This window comes from Fusarium poae, chromosome 1 (genome assembly GCF_019609905.1).
Source record: "Fusarium poae strain DAOMC 252244 chromosome 1, whole genome shotgun sequence".
NCBI classification, from domain to species: Eukaryota; Fungi; Ascomycota; class Sordariomycetes; order Hypocreales; family Nectriaceae; genus Fusarium; species Fusarium poae.
The window spans coordinates 881,252-902,446 of NC_058399.1; the positions used below are offsets into that span (position 1 = coordinate 881,252).

General features: G+C 47.1%; 7 protein-coding genes across 7 annotated transcripts; 2 read left to right on the forward strand and 5 right to left on the reverse strand.

Annotated features, from left to right (window-relative positions):
* Positions 1-471: 471 nt before the first annotated feature.
* On the reverse strand, positions 472-863 carry FPOAC1_000321 (uncharacterized protein; the record flags this gene model as incomplete). Its single annotated transcript, XM_044844937.1, has 3 exons — positions 472-543; positions 617-731; positions 832-863. The coding sequence occupies 3 exons, from the start codon at positions 861-863 to the stop codon at positions 472-474; spliced, it is 219 nt and encodes a 72-aa protein (XP_044710853.1).
* Positions 864-1,629: 766 nt separating this feature from the next.
* On the forward strand, positions 1,630-3,746 carry FPOAC1_000322 (uncharacterized protein; the record flags this gene model as incomplete). Its single annotated transcript, XM_044844938.1, has 4 exons — positions 1,630-2,218; positions 2,269-2,458; positions 2,504-3,093; positions 3,160-3,746. The coding sequence occupies 4 exons, from the start codon at positions 1,630-1,632 to the stop codon at positions 3,744-3,746; spliced, it is 1,956 nt and encodes a 651-aa protein (XP_044710854.1).
* Positions 3,747-4,024: 278 nt separating this feature from the next.
* FPOAC1_000323 (uncharacterized protein) lies at positions 4,025-4,966 on the reverse strand (the record flags this gene model as incomplete). The annotated part of the gene is made up of 1 exon (XM_044844939.1): positions 4,025-4,966. One exon carries the CDS (start codon positions 4,964-4,966, stop codon positions 4,025-4,027), a length of 942 nt encoding a protein of 313 aa, XP_044710855.1.
* A 521-nt stretch (positions 4,967-5,487) lies between these two features.
* On the reverse strand, positions 5,488-7,053 carry FPOAC1_000324 (uncharacterized protein; the record flags this gene model as incomplete). Its single annotated transcript, XM_044844940.1, has 5 exons — positions 5,488-5,831; positions 5,885-6,389; positions 6,438-6,572; positions 6,625-6,711; positions 6,766-7,053. 5 exons carry the CDS (start codon positions 7,051-7,053, stop codon positions 5,488-5,490), a joined length of 1,359 nt encoding a protein of 452 aa, XP_044710856.1.
* A 4,145-nt stretch (positions 7,054-11,198) lies between these two features.
* On the forward strand, positions 11,199-12,341 carry FPOAC1_000325 (uncharacterized protein; the record flags this gene model as incomplete). Its single annotated transcript, XM_044844941.1, has 1 exon — positions 11,199-12,341. The coding sequence occupies one exon, from the start codon at positions 11,199-11,201 to the stop codon at positions 12,339-12,341; it is 1,143 nt and encodes a 380-aa protein (XP_044710857.1).
* A 1,168-nt stretch (positions 12,342-13,509) lies between these two features.
* Positions 13,510-15,214, reverse strand: FPOAC1_000326 (uncharacterized protein; the record flags this gene model as incomplete). Its single annotated transcript, XM_044844942.1, has 9 exons — positions 13,510-14,006; positions 14,055-14,125; positions 14,177-14,285; positions 14,334-14,461; positions 14,534-14,643; positions 14,697-14,726; positions 14,780-14,922; positions 14,974-15,027; positions 15,091-15,214. The coding sequence occupies 9 exons, from the start codon at positions 15,212-15,214 to the stop codon at positions 13,510-13,512; spliced, it is 1,266 nt and encodes a 421-aa protein (XP_044710858.1).
* Positions 15,215-18,602: 3,388 nt separating this feature from the next.
* On the reverse strand, positions 18,603-20,266 carry FPOAC1_000327 (uncharacterized protein; the record flags this gene model as incomplete). The annotated part of the gene is made up of 3 exons (XM_044844943.1): positions 18,603-18,984; positions 19,048-19,970; positions 20,024-20,266. 3 exons carry the CDS (start codon positions 20,264-20,266, stop codon positions 18,603-18,605), a joined length of 1,548 nt encoding a protein of 515 aa, XP_044710859.1.
* Between the last annotated feature and the right edge of the window lie 929 nt (positions 20,267-21,195).

The window sequence follows — 21,195 nt, forward strand, 5'->3', positions numbered from 1 at the left end:
TGTTTGGAGATAGATTATTGAATCGTTTAAATTTTGGTCAAATACAATTTACAAAAATCATTGGCTCATAGAGACCTGTTAGAATTTGCATATAAAATCATGGCAGTTAATGTCATAACAAACTGAACTGCTACTAATATGTTGGTGGTTCTTCAAGGCCTTTTGTGGAGAGTCGGCAGTAGCCGGGTGCCCAGAAAGTTGAGATGCGTCCCGCTACCATCATGACAATACAATTTGTTCAGAGAACACGACAAACACTTTGTTTAAAGCAATTATTGCGTCGCAATTACAATCGTAGTTTTTGAATTGATTGATATATTGTAGCAATTCTTATGATACAGTGGCACCAGGTGCATGCGATCGGCGGTTCTTTGTGAATAAGTTCCATCTCATCCTAGCCGAGCAATCAATCCCCTTCAGGCGCCATGCTTCCAATATCCCGTACGCAATCATCTATCCGTGTCGATTTTCTTAGGCGGCGTTCTCGGCGGCGATGGCAGCGTTGGCAGTAGCAAGGTTCTGAGGCTCGCCCTGCTTTCCGTTCTGTTGAGGTAATTTACCCGTTAGTGATATTGTCGCTTTTCTCTATCGCTCATTCTTTTTCGCATCGCCTTACCTGCCACTTGGAGAATCGCAGATCCATCTCGCCTCGGCGCTCGGCAACGATTCTCTTGTCGTCCTTCAGGCTGCGGCGGACAACGCGGGCGGCGACGGCCAGGTAGCGGTTGTAGCTATCGGGAAAGACCAATGTTAGCTTCTCGGTGCTTGTTGAACGGGTCGCTCGACGGCAGGCGATAATTTCGGCAATGTCTGGGAGTTCAATTGACGTACCTAAGACCAGCGGCTCTCCACGCGGCGGGCATTTTGGCGGTATTGGAGGTTGGATTGGGAGGGAATTGGTTTTGGTAGTTTGGTGATGGCTGAATCTTTGCTCCGAATTACCGGACGACGGCAGAGCTAGAAATGGTAGCCTTAGGCCGCATTAGTCGCTGGAACCGGGAAACAGCCGGAAGTGATGATGTGTCACGTGATGCCAGATCGTCGTGTTAGTGCAGCGAGACTGGAAGATCTGGTAACCAATTTACAGTACAGCACCCTTGTTGTAGAGAATTTAATATTGCTTCAGAGAGATAAGATAATTCAATTGTTCTATCGACCTCATTTTTGAGTATCTTTTTTGTACTAGGTAACTAAGCTTGAGGCTAAGTTTCTTGCCTCCTCTTGGCCAATTTACAGCACTTACTTTACTTACCTGTCTTACAAGCTAAGAATCCTTCAACATTCCTTCACATCAAACATTTCTCACTTTCATAGATATTCAACGATGATAAATACAACAACATTCACTTTTAGTCATGCCTACTCGTGTCTTATTAAGCTTAAGCGAAACATGCTTATCCCAAACATGCATAGGTCGTGCAGCTTCAACTCAAATAATCTGTGAGACCACATCACCGAAAGCCAATAATAGCGGCATCAAAATAGCAGGGGCTACTACAGAGGCGGCCGCCCAATAAGCTTAAACCATTGGTCTTTGTGCTTATCTTGCAGCTCTTCAGCTCCTCCTCATATAAAGGAGAGAGGTGAGTTGTCTTTCGCAACCTCGCAAGTTCAATCACTTCTTTCAAAATGTCCTTCATACCTACTCGGCGTCGGCGACCGCAAGAGTTTACCCTTCCCAGTGGGAAAAAGGTAATCGCATCTCTTCCGGAAGATATTGATGAATTACGCAAAAAACATGGAGATCGTGACGATGTCCAGGTCGAGATTGTCATCCATGGATCACAAGAACATCACAAATATCTTAGAGAAACACGGGATCATCATGAAGGCCGCCGTCATCACTTTCGTCAAAAACATGGCCCTGCCTTTGATGAGTGGGAAGATATGCAATGTCAGCTTGATCTAGTTAACGGCCACCTGCAACGACTCTCCACCAACACATCCAATCTAAATGCTAATTTCGACAAGTTTGGCTATGGAGCTGAATTGAGGACTTACGATGATGATGAGCCTCCGCCCGGTGTTGACTCATCCAACATGTCTACGTCTGATACACTATCTGTTGCGTCCAGTGGTAGTCAATCTCGATTGGGGGAGACGATCAAGCTCTTCAAAAAGCCAGTTGTGAAGCAGTGGTTTCACAAAGGTCTACTGTGGCGTGCTTCAGAAAATACCGAAATCATGGCTATCGAGCTCTTCTTCGATCTTCTATACGGTAAGCATTCCAATACATTGTGGTAGCCATGTCCTAAATAAGAGTGATAGTCGGTATCATTCACGTCAATGGTGAACACGTCTGGGCAGAACCGACCGGTAAGGAGTTGCTTCGCTTTGCAATTACCTTTATTATGTCGTGGAAGATCTGGTCAGACATTACCTTGATCTTGAGTTGGTTCGAGACAGACGACGTCTTTACTCGGCTTGAGATTCTGTTCGAGATTGCATGTCTCTTGGGGTACGTTGACTTCCAAAGAGAAGAGCTATATGTCTAACTGGGCAGATTCTCAACCAACATGACCTACGCCTTCTACGAGGGAGAACACAACACGTATACAATGCTTGTGTCTTTTTATGTCGCCGCTAGGTTCAGAGGGATAGTGCACTTCTTATATACGGCTTACCTTCTACCAATGGTCCGCGGAGTCATGGTCTGCCAGGCCATCAACATCATTGTCCCTGCAACCATCTGGATCGCCAGTATTCATGTCGAGATGCCCTCTCGTCTAGGTCTTATCTGGGTTGCTATCGCCCTGGACATGTGTGGCCAAAGTATCCTAACCGGACTGTTTCAATGGGGTCGAACGACTTCACAGCCTAAAAGATTTGCCAGGTATCTTACTAGTCTTTTCGAATTCTTTCCAGCCGTCAACATCGAACATCGGGTCGAGCGGACCAACGCTTTTGTCTCTTTAGTATTTGGGTACTCTGTCATGGGCCCCATGTTCCAGAGCCATGGAGGTTATGCAGTTGATGTGTTCCTGGGTAAAGCTGTTCTTGGGCTCTGCCAGGCTTTTGTCTTTAACTGGATTTACTTTGATGTTGATGGAAGCAACATTAACGTACATGCCATTAGGCGGGCCGTATATACCTGTGAGTTTTCATTTTCTTCTTTTCCTCTCCTTTTCTAGTCCGATATGGTTTTGTTAACAATTCAAGCTTCGATATGGCACTATGCGCATCTTCCTTTCATCATGAGTTATATCCTTGCGTCTGCTGGATTGTCCAAACTCGTTCTGGTTGCCGACACTCCTGGAGCGAACCCTGAACACTTGACAGATCACTATATTGAGCGCGCAGAGCCTGAAATTGCCAATGGTATCAGGTACTTCTACTGCCATGGTCTTGCTATCGCATTGTTCTTTATGGGAGTCATATCAGCCTGCCACGACCACCGCCATCCAGCAACTCGACGTTTGTCCAAAAAGACTCGGTTGGCCAACCGAACGCTTGTGTGCATTATCTTGTTCTGTCTTCCCTTGGCTACGAGTCTCAACTCTTTGAATCTTATATCCATCACGCTGGGTTTGACCATCTGGGTCCTGCTTCTGGAGCTATTTGGTAAATCGTGCCGCAGTGACCCTTTTATTGGTGAAAAGAAAGGGTGCACGGTGCGGTATAAGTGCAAGTGCAGTAAGAAGGATCTTGAAAATGCGAATTTGGATGAGAAGGCCAAGACTGTTTCAGCGGAAGTGCTCGAGCTAGGACCTAAAGAGAAAACTGCGGTGGCTGATGTACAGGACTGAAGGGAAGTATGAAAGATAGGAATGGTATCTATGCTGGCACCAGTGTACCGGAAAAGCTAGCCGCTAGAAACACAAGAGACGAAATTAGTAGGCCAGCTTATGTTACTTAGATTATACTCCTTAGGCAATTTATTTTTGTAGTCCAAGCTCAAAGGTCAACTTCTAGGTAGGTTGGTTACTAGTCACAACTTCATTCTAAAGACTATATTACCACTCAGCTCGGCTCCCGCTGCTTATCTAAATACATGATCTCACCCATCAGTCACCTCTTCCAAGATTTAGGGACCGCCAGAAGCACCCCCCATGATCGCAATAGCCTGATGCATCCTCCTCCTATCAACCTCCTTCTTCAACATAGATATACAGCTTGTCGCAGCAAGGATTTCCATCTCGTTCCGTTCCTCCTTTCTGTCCATCCACTCACGCAGATCAAGCATAAGTCGCCCTCCATTCCCAGCAGTACTCCTCTTGGAACCGGGAGTACGAAGTCCACTGCTTCGCACAAACTGCCCAACCTTGCGTCTTCGCTCCTCTTGTTTCCCACCTGCGACTGCTACCTTGATCACCTGGTCGAGAATAAGTAGACAGTCGACTTGCTCGCCGACAGAGGCTTGCGCGGCACGACGTTCAGCGCGGGAACTATATCGCCATTCGAATGTGCCAAGATGAGTTCGCATAATTACGCTGCGGGTCAAGACACCCTTGCAGCTGATCTCTATATCCTCTGTTTGCCTGTTCTGTGAGATTTCTGCCTCGAGGCGGATCTTGGGAGGTTTGCCTGGTCCAAAGCGATATGTTGTCGTGCAGAGTGGTTTTTGTGAACAATCATTTGCTCGAGCTAAGAAGCATGATCCTGAGTTTCGAGCTGGTCGAACAGAGACGTATTCTGCTTCCTCGATGCCTCCTGTTGGTGCGACGTTGAAAATGTAGATGGGATCTGGCTGTGGGGGTAGAGGCAGCCTGATGAGAGGCAATCCGGATGCTTGGATCTGAAGTTGCTTTGTAGGATGGAAGTCGGTTGCTTTAGGAATTAAGGAGTCTCCGTTGTTGTATATGTTTGTGTACTCGGGAAGAGAGTTTGTAGAGGACGATGCAGGTGAAATGGGGGGTAGCTCTATGGCTTCGATTGATTCATAATCGGGAGGTAGATACAAATGTGCAGAAGAACAGCCATTACTATGTAACTCTGAGTGAGAAATATTTTCAATCTTTGTAGCCATTTTGTCAATTTTTGGAAGTATTGATCAAAAGATGTCTCAGGTGTTGTAGTGTCAGTCGTGTAAGTGTCGTTGAACACTCTTCCATATCTCCATCTCGAGGCAGGAAGAGGCGGTATATATACTACACAACTTCCCTTATGTCACCTGAATATGATAATGATTCACACAATTGGATCTTCGCTGAAACCGAAGAATACGGCGCAATATTTCTCGGAGAGCCCAAGGCATCTTTCAGCCCTGTGACCATGATTGGTGCATCTTATGATCAGCACCCCCACACAGAACAATACGACGAATGCGAGAAACGATATGTGGGGGGCTTTGCTGAGGCAGTGCCGATGAGAGAGAATAAAGGCGAAGAATGAGGTAATCATACATATTTACCTTTGATACTATCGTCAGGGGCTTAATACTGCGAACGTTATGATATAGAAAATAAATAGATAGCAAGTAACATGATCATTCTCTTTGACGTGAGTAGTATTAAGCTTTCTACACCCCCAGTCCCTCGTCTTCGTCCCTCATGCAACTCTCCCAAAGAAAGTGATATCATCATCGAGCTGCTCCTCCACCCACATCGGCCACTGATTATAAACCTGGTGCTCTGGATCAATGCTACGATTGAGATACTTCAACCACCGCGAAAACCCAGGATCAAGATCCGGCTTCCCCTCTCGCTGATCAGGAGGATACTTGCTAGAAACGTTACGATCCTGTCTGCTGATGGGCGTTATGATTTCATTGATAGCAACCCAGTGTGTGTGGAGGAGCAGCATGACTTGGTTATCCGGATCAATAAGTGCTTGGAATGTGTCGTGTGGGAGGAGCATCCACCATCCGTATTGTGATGTGTATGCTTTGTATGCTGTGAAACCGAGTCAGTTGGATGCCGCTTGTGTTTTGCGCTTAAAGACTCACCATCCCAGGAGTTGACGTATAGCTTCTCAACCATGGTCATGAGATGCTGATGATACTCAAGCTCCACTTCCTCCGCGCATAACGGTCTGAGATTCGTAAGAGCCTCAATCGCAGAATCTGTGAATCCCTTGGGAATAAGCGGAAGACCTTGCATCAGAGGCTCGAGCAACGCATCCTGCTCCTGCTCAAACATGTTGTCAAACATAGGTTTGATACCACGAAACATCATCTGCATCCCTACAATCATGATTCCCCGAATAAAAGTTAGATACTCGGCCAATCCGTCATCGAGACTGACAGATTGGAATGTCAGGGCAAAACAGGTAGCCACCATGGCGTTGGCTTCCTCGTAGTTCATTGAGGATTTGGTGGTTTCTGCAAGGCGTTTCTTGATGGCTCTTATGGCTTTGATACGATGGTTCATGGCTGATGGTAAGATGCTGGGGTCGTTTCTCATGAGTTCGGATGCGGAGAAGCCGAGAATGGCGTGCATGAGATATTCGTTCTGGTAGTATTAGTTTACAAGTTCCCTATACACATTGATGTAGCATACATTGTGCGCAATGCATGGTATTTCATGGGTCCAGATATCCTCTTGCTTTAGAGGATGGTGAGGATAGCATTGTGTTAGGAAGTGCTGGAAGAAGCGCATGTCCTGAAGACTGAACAACGGAATCTGGTGATGTGGCTGCAGTCCATCTTGGTCAGTCAGTCACAAATATTTGTAAATGAACAAATACCTGATGAGTTATCTGTGGCGTAGACGGATATTCGCATTTGAGTCCCGTCTTGGTACAATGTCCACAAGCAGGATGAGTCTCTTGACACTTGATACACGTTAACAAAACAACCAACTAACTAGGACAAGGCACATAACATACCTTGATACGTCTTCTCTTGCAGTTATAGCATCCTCTCCTGCTCTTTGTATGACCTCTCCGCTCAAGTCTTTGTTTCTGAGCCGAAGGTTTCCGAACAGCGACTTCGCTGCTGGATCCTGAAGTTGACCTTGGCGGTGTTGCTTTGTCTGATGAGTCAGAAGTTGACTGTATTTGACTTTGAGCGCTTTCTCCAAAGGTCATATCGTCTGCTTGGAGGAAGGCACTGTAATCAAAGTCTTGGTCGGGGAACGATAACATTCCTGGGCTGAATTCTTGTGTCATATCCATTTCAAGGTATTGCTGGGTGCGATACAAGTCTAGTAAACGATCGTATGTCCATTCAGAAATTATCGATTACTTCAACCGACTCACTGACTCTTGAGAGGGATAAAGAAAGTGAGGTCTTGTTATTCGCAAGGCATCAACTACTTGACAGTTTCAACATGGCGAATCAGCATATGATGTTGTCACGTGTAGAAGCGTATAGTGGACGATCCTATCAGAGTGGCTTGAACTCTGCCACAACTAATTTAACAGCTTGTTCTATCATTCGCTGTTGTCTTGATTCTCCCTAACAAACAGGGCGCACGCCTGACGGGTCATCATTCAGCCGCTTTCTCGCATTATCATGCCTATTTGGGAGGCTGTGCTATCCAACTATTCCCGTGTGTTGATAGAAGTTGGCTTTGAGGTTGAGAAGTGGATATTGTATTTTACAGTTTTAACCGTTTAATGACGTCTCTTTGCATGTTTCCTTAAAACGTAAAAACCTCGACATCTCCATTTCTGAAGCGGGGCCCAAGACTTTGATTAATACTGTATTGCCGTTGCTGGCGTTTAACTTTATCCCAAACTCAGCAACGACAACGGCCCATAATTCAATATCAATGTCAGTGTCAATGTCGATATCATTGCTTTTGCTGTATTGTTTACCCTGAACCTCAAGATGATACGTTCTGCCACCCTAGACATGGATATAATAAACGCGCGCCTATGATCGTCAACATCTCATTTCCCAAGAGCTAGAGCCCGGCCCTCCCATCAACGCAACGATTGGTAAATTATCCCCGCGTAGATCGCGTTATTTAGCTCACCTGAAGTTTTAAGCCATGTTACGGTGTGCTTCTATTTCAAGATCTCACTTATTTGTCGCCGTTCACCGTTTATTTTATGTTGATCTCCCTTGTTGGTTCAGTTGAGGCTCCGTGAAAGATCGCCTCTGAGATAGCAGACCCAACTGCCTCACTAATGATAAGACTAATCAATCGTGACTTATTCAATGCTTGGCCGCGATTATAGTTGTGATATGGATAGAGCTGTACAGAAAAGCATCCGGCAGATATTCTTCCTTCAGCGCGAAACTCCGATAATTCTTCTCGCGTGTCTTACCCTACACCCCAAAAACAAACCAACATTACTAGGCAGTAGTTTTAACTCTCAACCTCAGATTGAATCGTATAGTTCATGATAGATATATCATCTCGTCTAGTGAGACAAGTCCACTGCCATTTATGGAGGCCTCTACATCTCCAAGCTCTGTGGGTTCGCGACCACCGTGACAGTTCGTGTTATTCCCAGCAACCATGTAGAGTCCAGAGCACCGATTCAACATCCCCAGACCGCAGCGGGGACACGGGACAGAGCGCTCGTATAAACAACAAGACTAATATCCCATGGGTATCGTAAAGAGAGATTAAACATGCCTTCCAGAACTCATCAATACGGTGCATTGGAAGGAACCAGGATTCTTCAATGTGGAGAGCTATGGAGCCCTATTAAAAGTTGAACAGAGTTGTCTTCAGGGATCTCCTGACGCGATCTCGACCCAAGATAAGATGAGATGCCCCATAGGTCCATAACTTATGGGCTGAAATCACAATGATCAACACTATCAACAGCCGGTCACTTGAGAGACCAAGATTGTTGTGTTTACAGTGAGGCTAACCCGGAGGTAAGCAAGTAAACAATCCAATACCCCTTAGTTTTTGGTCGAAATCAAGAAAAGACGTGCCACACAAGGAACAAATTGCAACACGTCAGCTTGACCGCCACATGCCGATAGTTCAGTTGCCAAGACGAAATGAAGAAGAAAGTCCGTGACACACTTGTTAGTTTGCCTGCATGCACAAAGTATGCTTAATTGTCTTCTCTTTGTGCCTGAATCCTGATACATGCAGGAAAATGCAACCATTTCATTATGCACAGGAATCACAAAGACTGTCACAAAGAAAAAGACGAATTATACTGATACACGTTAACAAAGAAGAAGAAAAGAGAAAAGAAAACCCTGCATTAGTAGCGCATTGTATTTTTCTTGTGCGTTCTTGGACCACAAAGCCAAGTTGTCCATGTGGAGATAGCACGGTTGAGAGTGCAACCCTCTACCCTTGGTGTGCTTGGGTTGTTGGACCGGGGAATCGAGAACCAAGCTTTTTGAGCCATTTTTGGCTCGACCGTGGTTCGTCCGTTCCGTTTTCAGCGTAACCTTTGACGGGATCACTGTACTCGAGGGCCGGATCCCAGAGTCAGTTCTCGGGAGGCAGAAGTGGTAGAATATAGACAAGGATGAATCATGAAATGTCATGTCTTGTTCGTGTGGCGGCGGGACGTAATTTCGGAAGCTGTTTCACGCGGTGGATGCTAAGTTGGAATTAGGCTTAGTAGCCGACGTGGCCCAGCCCTTGTGCGATGGTTCAGGTGTCCCAAGAGGTTGGTTTGGGAGACTTTGGAACAACTCCAGAAAAGCAAGCCAAGCCAGCCATTTTCTGGAATTTGATTTTTGGTGGTGGCAGTTTGTGCGTTGTCGGGTCTTGTGTGCGTCATCTCGAGTTAATCATGCGTCGTGGTGTGAGGCAATTGGAATGACCAACAAGGTCCGGTGATGAATTGTAATATTACAGGTAATGCTTCTCGTGGTCGACGTCTTGCAGGTCGTGCATTCGCAACCTTGGCTAGGCTTGGCATGTGAATAAGCATGAGAGCAAGGCGAGCCATCATCAAACATCCTGGGTAGGATCAGCTGCCTGCCTGCCACCCAGTAACTACAGTGTAGGTGTTGTCCGACCGCTTGCTGTAAAGGCGTTCTCGAAGGCAGCTGAACGAGATCCAACTAATTCAAGTGCCGGCAGGAAACTCGGTCGGTCAAGCTTTTACTGTCTTGGCTTAATCTCTGCCTGAGAACGGGGACCGTTTGGTTTCTTATCCGTATAGCTTGGTGGATAAAGTGAGCTTTGATGTGGAATTGTCGAGTCAGTTAATCGGGGACGAGCGTCCTGTCACTGCAGTGCGTTTATTGTGTCAGCATCGGTCAGTCTGCAGAGCACTCACTGTATTACAGTGGTACATAGTAAGTAGTAATTGTGCCCCAAAGAGGCCGTACTGGATCATTCCATTAAAACATCATTGGGCCGTTTGCGGTCTTTTTCGTTTCCTCACACTCGTTTTTGTGTTCCTGCAGATTGGTGTGGTAAGGAAATCTGGACCTGCAGTGTTAGACCAAAGCCGGATGAAATAGCGCTGCTCATGGCTGTTTCAGTGCAAGCATAAATTCACCTGACTGGTTGTGCTTGTGTTTGTGCCGTCTAATGCATCCACTGCCACGTTGACCCATGTTTTTTTCTTTTACTCGCCGTTGCTCTTGTTGTCGTTGACCTCTCAGTGAGAGCGGTCGGATCACCCAATCGGAAGGTGACTCTATGTAACCTGAGGCGCCAAACAAGGGTTAGGGGGATGCCCCTGGCATAAGACCCGCTACATGTCAGGGGTATGGCGTACCCGGCCAAGGTTCCACTCAGGCACGGGCGCCAGGAACAGAAATATTCGGCCAATGGAAACACAAGATCCTTCCAAGCATCTCACCTGAGCCCACTAGAAACGCCCCAAACCGGCCCCTGCAGTGGAGGCTCTAAATAGTGCAGGTGGAGACCCCTCTTGCCAGTCTTAGAAACAAAGATACCAACAATCAGGTGAAGACTCGGGTATCTCCATGGATCGTCAGCAGGCGAAAAGATACATTCCAGCCCGCTCGATCCAAAGTACTCACCTTTAAACCACACCACTCACTCAGGCCTGCTCACTTACGAGGAACTCCTTGTTCTTAAACCCTCCAAAGGCCCCCCATTTGTTTCGAACTTCCCTTCCCCTTCTCTCCTTCATCTCGTCAACCCTCGCTCGATCAGTCGTTCGCCCTTCATTAAGAACTATCTATTTGCGTCTTCGATAGATCGCATCCACACTCTCTCTAAACCGGCCGTGCCGATCACATAACTACCAACTTACACCTCGATCTTTTGTGTGTCGTTGCTTTCACTCCTCAGTGATCAACTCCCCGAAAATCAATCCACACTCATTATAAAGTCGACTGCCGACGATCCAAAACACCGGGTTTCCTTCGATCCTTACTCAATCAGTCACTACCAGTAACATCAGTCAAGATGATCGCCAACAAGCTCACCGTCCTCGCTGCCACTGCTGCTCTTCTTGAGCCTGCTCTTGCTCTCGGCCACCGTCACGGCCGTCACCAGCACAAGCGTGACCAAGTCGTCGCTACCATCGACGGCCAGGTCGTCTCTTGGGAGAACAACTACTTCGGCCCCGGCGGCGCTGCTCCTGCCGCTACCCAGGCTGCTTCCCAGCCCGAGGCTCCTGCTGCTCCCGCTCCCGCTCCCGCTAAGCCTACCACCATCATCAAGGTCGCCAAGCCTTCTCAAGCTGCCAAGGCTGCCTACGAGGCCCCCAAGGCTGAGGAGAAGGCCGCTGCCCCCAAGAAGGTCGAGCAGGTCAAGGAGGTCAAGCAGGTCAAGGCCGCCAGCATCCCCAAGAAGGTCAAGACTCCCTCTGCTTCTCCTTCTTCCGGTGGCTCTGCCGGTTTTTCTCACAAGCGTGGTGTCTGCTACAACAACGTCGACCTCGCCAACACCTTTGCCTCCAACTGTGAGAACTGTGGCTGGGGTTACAACTGGGACTCTGAGTCCGGTGGTCTTGACAGCGGCCTGAACTTCATCCCTACCCTCTGGTCCGATGATCCCGTCCACGTCGACCGCTTCGCCTCCAACTGCGCCAAGTCCCTTACCAACGGCGCCAAGGCTATCTTCTCCTTCAACGAGCCCGACAACGGTGGCCAGGCTCACATGACCCCTGCTGCCGCTGCCGCTGCCCACATCAAGCTCCTCAACCCTTACGCTGGCAAGGCCCTCATCGGTGCTCCTTCCATCTCCAACAGTGGTCTCCCCATGGAGGGTCGTGAGTGGCTCGAGAACTTCGTCAAGGAGTGTGGCGACGACTGCCACTACGACTTCTGCAACGTCCACTGGTACTCCGAGGTTGAGTACGGTGAGACTCTTTTCGAGCACCTCGAGAAGTCCCACGAGATCTGTGGCGGCAAGCCTATCTGGCTCACTGAGTTCGCCCCCAAGGGCTCTGACGAGGCTATTGCTTCTTGGCTCGAGGAGGCCATCCCTCGTCTTGAGGCTCTCGACTACCTTGATGCCTACTCTTACTTCAAGGTCGAGACCGGTATGCTCATGACCAGCGAGACCGAGATGTCCAAGTACGGTAGCGTCTACGCCTCCGCTTAAGCTTACCAAAGCTTAACGGTCGATGATGCCACCAGTTCTTTTTAACACTTCTTGTACACTCGCTAGGGGGATACCCAACTGTTCAAATTGACTTTTTTATCGGAAGGAGAGGGGAGGATAGAGATTTTACATGGCGCCCGTTGACTTCTGTACATATTCTGCATCTAGGTGACCTGGATCTGGCTTTTTACCACACCGTTAAACCAGTGTCCCCGTTTATTCTACAACGGTCATCCTACCTACCTTTTTATTACCAGTTCCGGGACCTCGCACACTTACAAAAAAGGGGGCTTTGCAAATAGACACAATTTCCTGATTTTATGCAGTTTGATAGACCACTTTAGCGCGCAGATACATCTACGAGCTACGATGACAATGAATAGCGATTTAACTGCTCCAACCACCTTTACGTCTGTCCTCGTGATGAATGCATGTGATATTTAAATGTCTTGATTATACATCATAATGTTTCACAACTTAGATCTCTCTCAGCCTCTGAATCACGCGACCGTTGAGAAAATCTACGATCAAGATCATGTCTCGATGCATCCGTAAGGCTGGTGGGAGTTATGGAATGCTATGCCATGGCGAAGCACGGGAGATCTACATCTGTGTCGTATACCATTCCACCGACAAGATCTGAGACTTTCATTCCAACTTATGTACTTTTTAATTCATCGAGAGAGGATCCAAAATAATCGAGGTTACTGACTAACTTGATCTCTTTGCCACAGTATTCATCTTTGTTGTGTCGAATAAGGATGAAGAACGACCACGCTTTTATCGCTATTTTTGTAGAGCTTGTGTTTCGATATGAATTTTTATTAAAATCCTGTTTAATAATCCAGTCCTATGATCTTAGTGGACTTTTTACTATTGTGTTGTTGGGTGTGTACTCTTATAGTTGCAGCTCCTTTTTATACACTTTCGCATGATAGGATGGTACATCACTTAAACAAGGATTCATCAAGAGGAGTGATAATACAAAATATATAATTAGTTAGCCAAGCTTATACAACGCTCGGTAATATCTACAACAAACATTTGGGTATTTCGCTTCCACCTCTATATAACCTTTTGACTGTCCAAGAATCTTGCCAACGCCCCTCCCCATTTGTACCATAGACCCTGTATAACTCCTTCTCTATAGATCGTACTCATCATTTGTTTAGTTCAGTGGTCGTGAAAAGGAAAGTGTTTTTGTTCGTTGGTGGTGTTGTACTCTGCCACCTTGAATATGGGTCTGTGTCGGCTCAGAGGCATCCATTTTGCCTGGAGAATAAACCGCTGGGCGTAGTGGGAAATCACGCTCAGAATCGCCAATGGTCTCGATATCATCATCGAGAAGACTTCCTTCACGGCCGGGTGTAGGCTTGATCTGGCGGTGGATGGTCGTGGTAACGACAACACCACTGCTGACCTTAGTGACTTCTGAGCCAGCATCGCTTGAGAAGGCGACGGCACCTGGTGACACGAGGTTGGTCTCATCGTCCATGTCATGACTGTTGTTGGGAGCCTTGGAGGCTCGGATGTTGCTCATTTGGTGAGCGGCCGATGATTGTCTGCCAATGTAGCTGTTGTCCAAAGCGGCCGAGTTGACCTGACTGGAAGATCCAGCATTGTCACGGGAGGTGACCCATTGAACGACAATAGCTGAGAAGAGCACTGGGTCTTGTTAGTTTACAGTTTGCAAGTTTCGACATATCGACATACCATCGCTGTTACAGCACATGAGACACACCCATCCGGGCTCACCGTTGAGAACCATCAGCACCGTTAAATTACTACAGAGTTTGTTAGTTCAAGTTCTGACAGATGGGTAGCAAAGAACATACACAATACTGCTTGTTAGGGTGCAGCAAGCACCGACGAAAGTACGCATGGCGACGTTACGGAGGCGAGTGTTGGCACCGGTCTTTGGCAGATTCTTGAAAGAATAAAGGTCTACGCTTTTTGTTAACACACGTTTCGTCTAGATTCGTTGTAACTTACTCTTGAGGGGAATGAGGAAGAGGATAGTCAAGTAGACGTTGACGATAGCATCGAAAGCGATGAGAGGAATCATTGAGATCTTTTCCATTCCGATGAAGCACTCTCCGTTGACGATTCTGGCAATACGACTGTAGAGTATTCTGGTTAGCTGACTGAAAGGGGCAAAAAAAGGAAACTCGTGGTTTCATGGGCCGGCTTACTAGATAAAGTTCATTACCACAACAACACCATAGCCGACCAGGAGAGTGATTATGTTGAACAAGTAGAGTCCCGAATTTCGTCTTCGCGTAGTAGAGCTTCGGATAACGTGCTGTTTACTGTTAGACTTCTCGATTGTCTTCCGATCTGTGTCCTGTTACGTACCGCTTTCTCAACGAGGAAGACGTAGATGAGCTGCCTTTTTGTTAGTCATGGTGTTTTGTGGCGCGATATACGATGGAACTCACAATCTTGGTTGTTACATAGCAAACCAGGCATAGAATAATTGCTCCATGGCAGATGTTGAAGCTAGTATTCAGGCCAAAAACTTGTGTGAGAATTGCCGATGTAAAGACGAACCCGTATGAGTCGAAGTAGATGATCAGAACGACTACCTGTCGTTAGTATTCATACGCCCCGACTGGGGTAACAAGGTACTTACGCCAGGCAACAAATGGTAACCTTGCCCACGATCTAACTGCAGTGATTCTCTGGACTGTCCCATCATATATGTCAGTTCCCAGCCCCAAATATTATCCGAATCGTAGTGACGACGTACAGAGAAAGATTGATAAGACCGAGACGGAGGCAAGCGAGACGATAACCGACATAGTATCTCCGCCTATAGGGGTGGCTTTCGGGATGTAAGCCTCTCGAGGCATGATGGAGTTCTGCGGAGCCATGGCGTATCGAGTATATGGCAAGCAAGATATCCAAGTAAGGTCAAATGGATGCGAAGTGCACCTTTCGTATACAGACCCGTCAATATATGATCACAGAATCAAGAACAAGAAGCTCAGAACTTAGCAGCGGCGAACCTGAGCGTATTATAGAAAGACCAGTCGAGAACGACAACAAGAGCCAGAGAAACTAAAACACCAAAAACAGTAAGTGGCATAGAGTAGAGCGAAAGACGGTGCTAAAGGTACTACCTACGCTATGGCTTTTGGTAGCATAGACTTGGTTTAGTCTAAGGAGATCTAGCCAAAGACTAAATCGTGGCTATTAAGTAAAGTGAACAAGCCACGAGTCTCACCTTCCCGACTGTGCGGTGCAATGGCCGTTCCTTCCTCGTAGTGTTGGTCAGCACCACGTCAAATGTCTACTGGTCTCGAAAGCACCTGCCTAACTTTAGGGCAGGTAGGAACGAAGGAAGGAGTGCTATCCCATGATGCCTGAAACTACTAAAGGGTCTGGACAATGTCTTAGACAGCTAACTATCAGTCTAAGCTCTTCACCATCATATTGCTAACTAACCACGAGCAATCCTCTCAAAACGGAAATATCCAAATATTGGAAGCTGTTGAGACTACCGCAGGTACAAACGCTGCTGCGTTCCCCGATTAGCATCGATTCTCAGGGACATTTCACCAGGAACTAGTCCACCGATCGGCGCTCCCAAAACTAGCAAAGGTTAACGGAATGTCGCCAACCACGAGAGAGTAAGAGAGAATAAGGTTCGGACCCGTCGGTTACCTGATGAGCCATCGACGGGAACCCGATCGAGTGGACACGGGGAATAGGGGATATTGACGAATGAACAAGAAGTTTCCCATCAAAGTAATCCATAGCGGAGGACCCGAATACCTCATATTCTTGGCAGGCAACTGCTTTGCGTATCCATGGATCCAGGGAATAAGCCTGCTCTGTCAGTTCCTTTCCCAGCAATCCAACGAGTATAGCCTCTGACATGGCTCAGCAGAGCATCATCGCCAAGACACTACCTAGTATGCTTCAGGTTATGTCGATGGCGAACAAATTCCCATTTCGGACTATATGATATACAGACCCATCGAGACCATGGCTCAGACTTGTCGCTAGGCAATTATCTGTGTTCAATGATGGCAGTTGTTAATCTCCTGGAAATTATCCAAGATCTCCTGCGAATGGTGATTGCAACGGCATAGAACAAGCCATCCCTTTTCGATTGATTTGCAACGGTACATATCTTGTGGCGTACATTGCGTGGTGCACAGAAAGTGAGCGAAGCCGACTGATTTCGGGTGACTGGACAGGACTCTTGCTGAAATCGACAACGCATTGACCCGACCTTACCATTTGTCAAGTGCGAGCTAGGCACGTCGGAAACGAATACCGGGATGTACTACGGATATTTCTTGGTCCGTTTTTGTATACTTGTAAGTCATGGTTGATCATACAATGCGTCAGCTGTCAAGACATCTCTGCATACACTGACTACCTGCGTTGCAGGATGGGATGGCGATTACTGAACATGACACTTGCCAGATGAAGATAGTAACACACTGAAGTAGAAACTCACCAACCAGAAAGTGCTACCATGAAAATCTTTCCTGTCGTATGAAAGTCTCAGCGAAAATCCTTCCACACCCCCGGAACCGATCCAGACACTTTTTCCCGAACAATGTACACTAAACCTCCCAGGCAAAATTAGACAAGCAAGATTCGGAATCGTCCAAGTCTTGTTATTGGTCCATCGAGGATCAAGAGTCAGAAACACCTAACAAGTCAAATGATTTACCGTGCCTTGACTCAGTAGGAATTGAAAAATCTCTGTCCCCAGTTAAGATATCGCTGTTGGTATTGTGGCTGATGTCTTAAACAGAACCGCCGGGTGAGGCAGGCTATATCCGTACACACATCTACTAAGCAAGATTAAACTCGCCAAGCCTCCCTTGTTCCCTTTTAGAGTGATAAAGGCGGCAAAGAATCAGTAGAAGGATTTAGTTAGTCGGATAATTATATTAACTCAAAGACGCTACATACATGATAGGTAAAAGACAAGCAATACTGAAGTCAGGGCGCTGGGCTCGACCAGGAGCTAGTTCAGATGCGATCAAACTAGTTCGATATATCCTTCTCCACATCAGATCTGTTGGTTCTGTATATTGATCTTGATAGTCTGTGCGTTGTGTCTGTATGCAACTTATTCAAGCTGTCAGAATACACATGACCGAATTAGTAGAAAGACATGTTTCTTTTATTGCTTACATGATCTGCAGCTACTCCGTATACAGACGTTGATCTGCGGACCTACGTAAGGAAAATTGATCCCGCTTGTTGGAGATATTTAAGGTTTGTCCGTGCTGGCTCATGATCATCCTTGGTCTATGCAGTACGCAGTGTATCCGTAGCTAAATAGTTCTTTATCTGCAGTGCTCGACGTCTGATTCCTCGAATACATCATATCAGATGTAATGCGTATTATATCAGTCACTTAAAATACAAGATCAACGAGTAGAGCAGAACGTAAAGACACATTATAAAATCTGTGACTGACATGACATCGATGTCAACAGCACATTGGAAGAAAAAAGCCATCTTTATTATGCTTCAAGCTCGGACTATTGGATGAACAACCATCACGATATTCAATCGTAGTCATATCTTTCTTCTTCACGATTAACTCTCCACCGTGTCATCGGCGTCAAGCCGCAACGGCAAAACCAACAATTTCTCAAGCCACTTCTTTCCCCTATACCCAAAGAGTTGGCACTGTCGGACCCTGATTCGTAGGGCTGTTGGCTGCGAAAAAGGACCCTTGCATCGTGGGGAACACTGCGGACGGATGAGCCCTTGGACTGCATTGCCGAGTCCCGTCAGACATTTGACACATGACCAGTGGGTTAGCATGTCGACGCAGGCTGAATATCCCTGTAGCATCAATCGATACAATTAGTCACATTAGCTTCACAACTGGGCACAGATCTACTCTGAGGCTTCTTGTCATCATTGTTCTTGTAGAGCTTCAATTTCGTGTCAGTATGTAATCATCAAGGTATCATATTTCCAGAAACATCTCACGAATTGATCGTCAGGAGATGATCAACAACAGCAAACCCTAATGTGCAACCCTCCAATAAACGCCGTGCCATACCGCCCATTTACCCATCATTCCTCAATTCCAACGCCGAGTTCGAATATTCTTTTCTTCTGTCGCAACGGTCGGTCAAGGCATACCTGAGCATTTGCGCCACCTCATCGTTTCGAAGCTTCGATCAGCCCGATCTGCGGTCTCAGCCTTGAAAAACGTATCGACAGTGATAGATCCCCCAGCGCCAATTTGCGCCATGTAAGCCTTCATTCTGCTCCCTAGTGCCCGCGCTGGTCATCTTCGTTCTCCATGGCTTGAGCTCGAGTGCGAATTCGAAACTTATCTCTCAGCCTTGCCGCAAATCGTGCACTTTGGCCTCGAGATTCTCCATCGGCAGCTTCAGCCACGCTTGCTCTCTCTTGGTGATCGGTCTCATTGGCTACCGTCCGCATACGCCTTAACGCATCCATTTGTTCTTCTACGGTACCTTCTCGAAGGCGGTTGATATCGAACAAACGAGATAGTCTGTTACGGTGCGATGAATGAGGTGCATCATTCTCTGCACCATCTTCCAACACCAAAGGTGGTGGCAATGAACTGGAATCGCCAGCAGCCCCTTCTTCAGGCGCAGCGCCCTTGCCTGGTCGCAAATCATAACGACTAGAAAACAGGTCAGTATGATACTAAACTCGGTCACTGTACAGTGTCGAAATCTTGACTCACCATAAAGGACACGTGCCCGACACGTTGATCAACCACGGATCAACACATGCGGGGTGGAATTGATGCTTGCAAGGCAAAACACGAACATCTTCGCCAACTTTGAAGTCCTCTGTGCAGATAGAGCATTGCTGGCCGCTCGTCTCGTCTCCGGCACCTTCGGGAGATGATGACGTTCTAGCCGCGGCTGATACGGCATCGGTGTCTCGGGCAGCTGCCGTAACTGCGTCAGAACGTTGCGTGTCATCAACATGCGATGTGGTTCGCTGGGTTGCAGCGTCATGCGCTTCCGAATTTTCCAGTTCTAATTCTGGATCCGGTTTTGCCGGTGTGTTGTTTCCAAACTTGACAATTGGGAGAGTATCCAATACAGCCCGAGCCAGTCCCTTGGCCCTGCTCTGCCTAGGTCTTCCACCAAGTGCACCCCGTGGCCCATATCTTTCGGGATATCGATGCGCTCTAACTGCACCCGTCGTAATTATGGCAAGAAAGAGAAGGGTGATGAGACCGGTGATGGCGTACAAGATGCTCATGGCAGCGGTATTATTACCTCCCCTATTATCGTCTTTCGGTAGTGTGTTGTCTGTATTATTACCAAAGATGTTGGCCTTGACGATTTTACCACTGCTAGTACCATTCAATAGATTCAAGGCTTGTGTTGCCTCGCCCGTATCGGCCATAGATAAGATACTCGTAAACTCGAGGTCGACAGCTCGACTGAGAGCGCACCACGTGCTCGATGTAGAGTACAGAACGATGGCTCTGATATGTGGTTTTTGCATTAACTTGTTTAGCATTTTGTCTGGGCTGAGAAAAGAATTGTCTTTAGGCTGGTCGCATGATAGATAAGCTATCTCGTTTTGCTTGTTGACCTTGTTGTAGTTGGAAGAGTCTGTCGCAATCATATCGCCATCGAAATCAACAATCTTCAAGCAAGCATTAGCAATTGACCAGATGAAGCGACGCAGGGCAAACACACTTTGATATAGCGACCGGTTGTGTCGTTGAGACCTAGATTTGGCGTAAGGGGAATGACAGCAAACTGCAATCCGGTTGCCGACAAAGACAGTTGCATGGCATTGGCTGTGGCCCAGTCGGGAACTTCAGTTTCAGGCCAAGTAGATATATCGTCATCGTCGGCGTGAACGGTAGTTAATGCGCAGGCGAGAATGGAGAGAATCAAGGCCACTCTGCCCGCGCGAGGTATCGTTATTAATTTCATTGCTGTGGTTCGTATGAGACGTCGAAGTAAGGTGTGAAGTTTGGCGAGGGTATCCGAAATGAAGTATGAGGCTCAATATGTCGGCTGGGGTTTAAAGGTTTGGTCTCGTCGGAGAATATGGATAGGCAGGGATATGGTGGACGCGGTTGGCTCATGGCCATCAAATGTCTAGACGGAGGAGCAGGACATTTCGGTGTTGTAAAGCCAGAGTCGGACCTGTGACTTGTTGGCGCGTCGTATCGTATGCTTTGGTCAGTTTCGTCAAGATGTCGTGTATCGTGAAATGAGATAGTAAAAATTGAATTGATGGAGGAAGGAAGGATAAGTTAGGTTAGATAAATTGGAAAGAACCAAAACCGATCCTTCCTACTCATGACGGGCCCCCCAGGAAGGTCAGGTCAGGTGGATACTACCCCCCGACAAGGCAAGAGCGGAGGGACCGGCAAATCCCAGCCAGTGAAGATGGAGGATCCGTAAAGACCAAGACACTAAAGGGTCACTATAAACTTGGCATTTATACATCCGACGTCGTTAACACGAATTCACTGACGTTGATCAGGTTATGAGAGTCAAATGTTGATTTCCTATACTGATTTTTGTGTTAAGAATCCAACCCAACTATGTTCAAATATCTCACTGTATAAGGGCAATACATCATATCCGTCTCTTCCGGAGATACAAAAACGTTCATGTCAGCCAAGTTTTCGGCCACAGTGATCGCGTGAGGGGCAGCCGATCTGTCTGATTGATATGTATCTTGGTATCGATATCACCATCACTCATCCTTGTCACTTTACCCTTCAGCTTGTGGAGATTATTTGTTCAGAAACGAGGAACACTGTATCGTGATTCATCGACCATTCGTGAAATCACATGCCTACCTAACAAAGACGAAATGCCAGGCTTGGCAATTCACTTACACGGTCAGT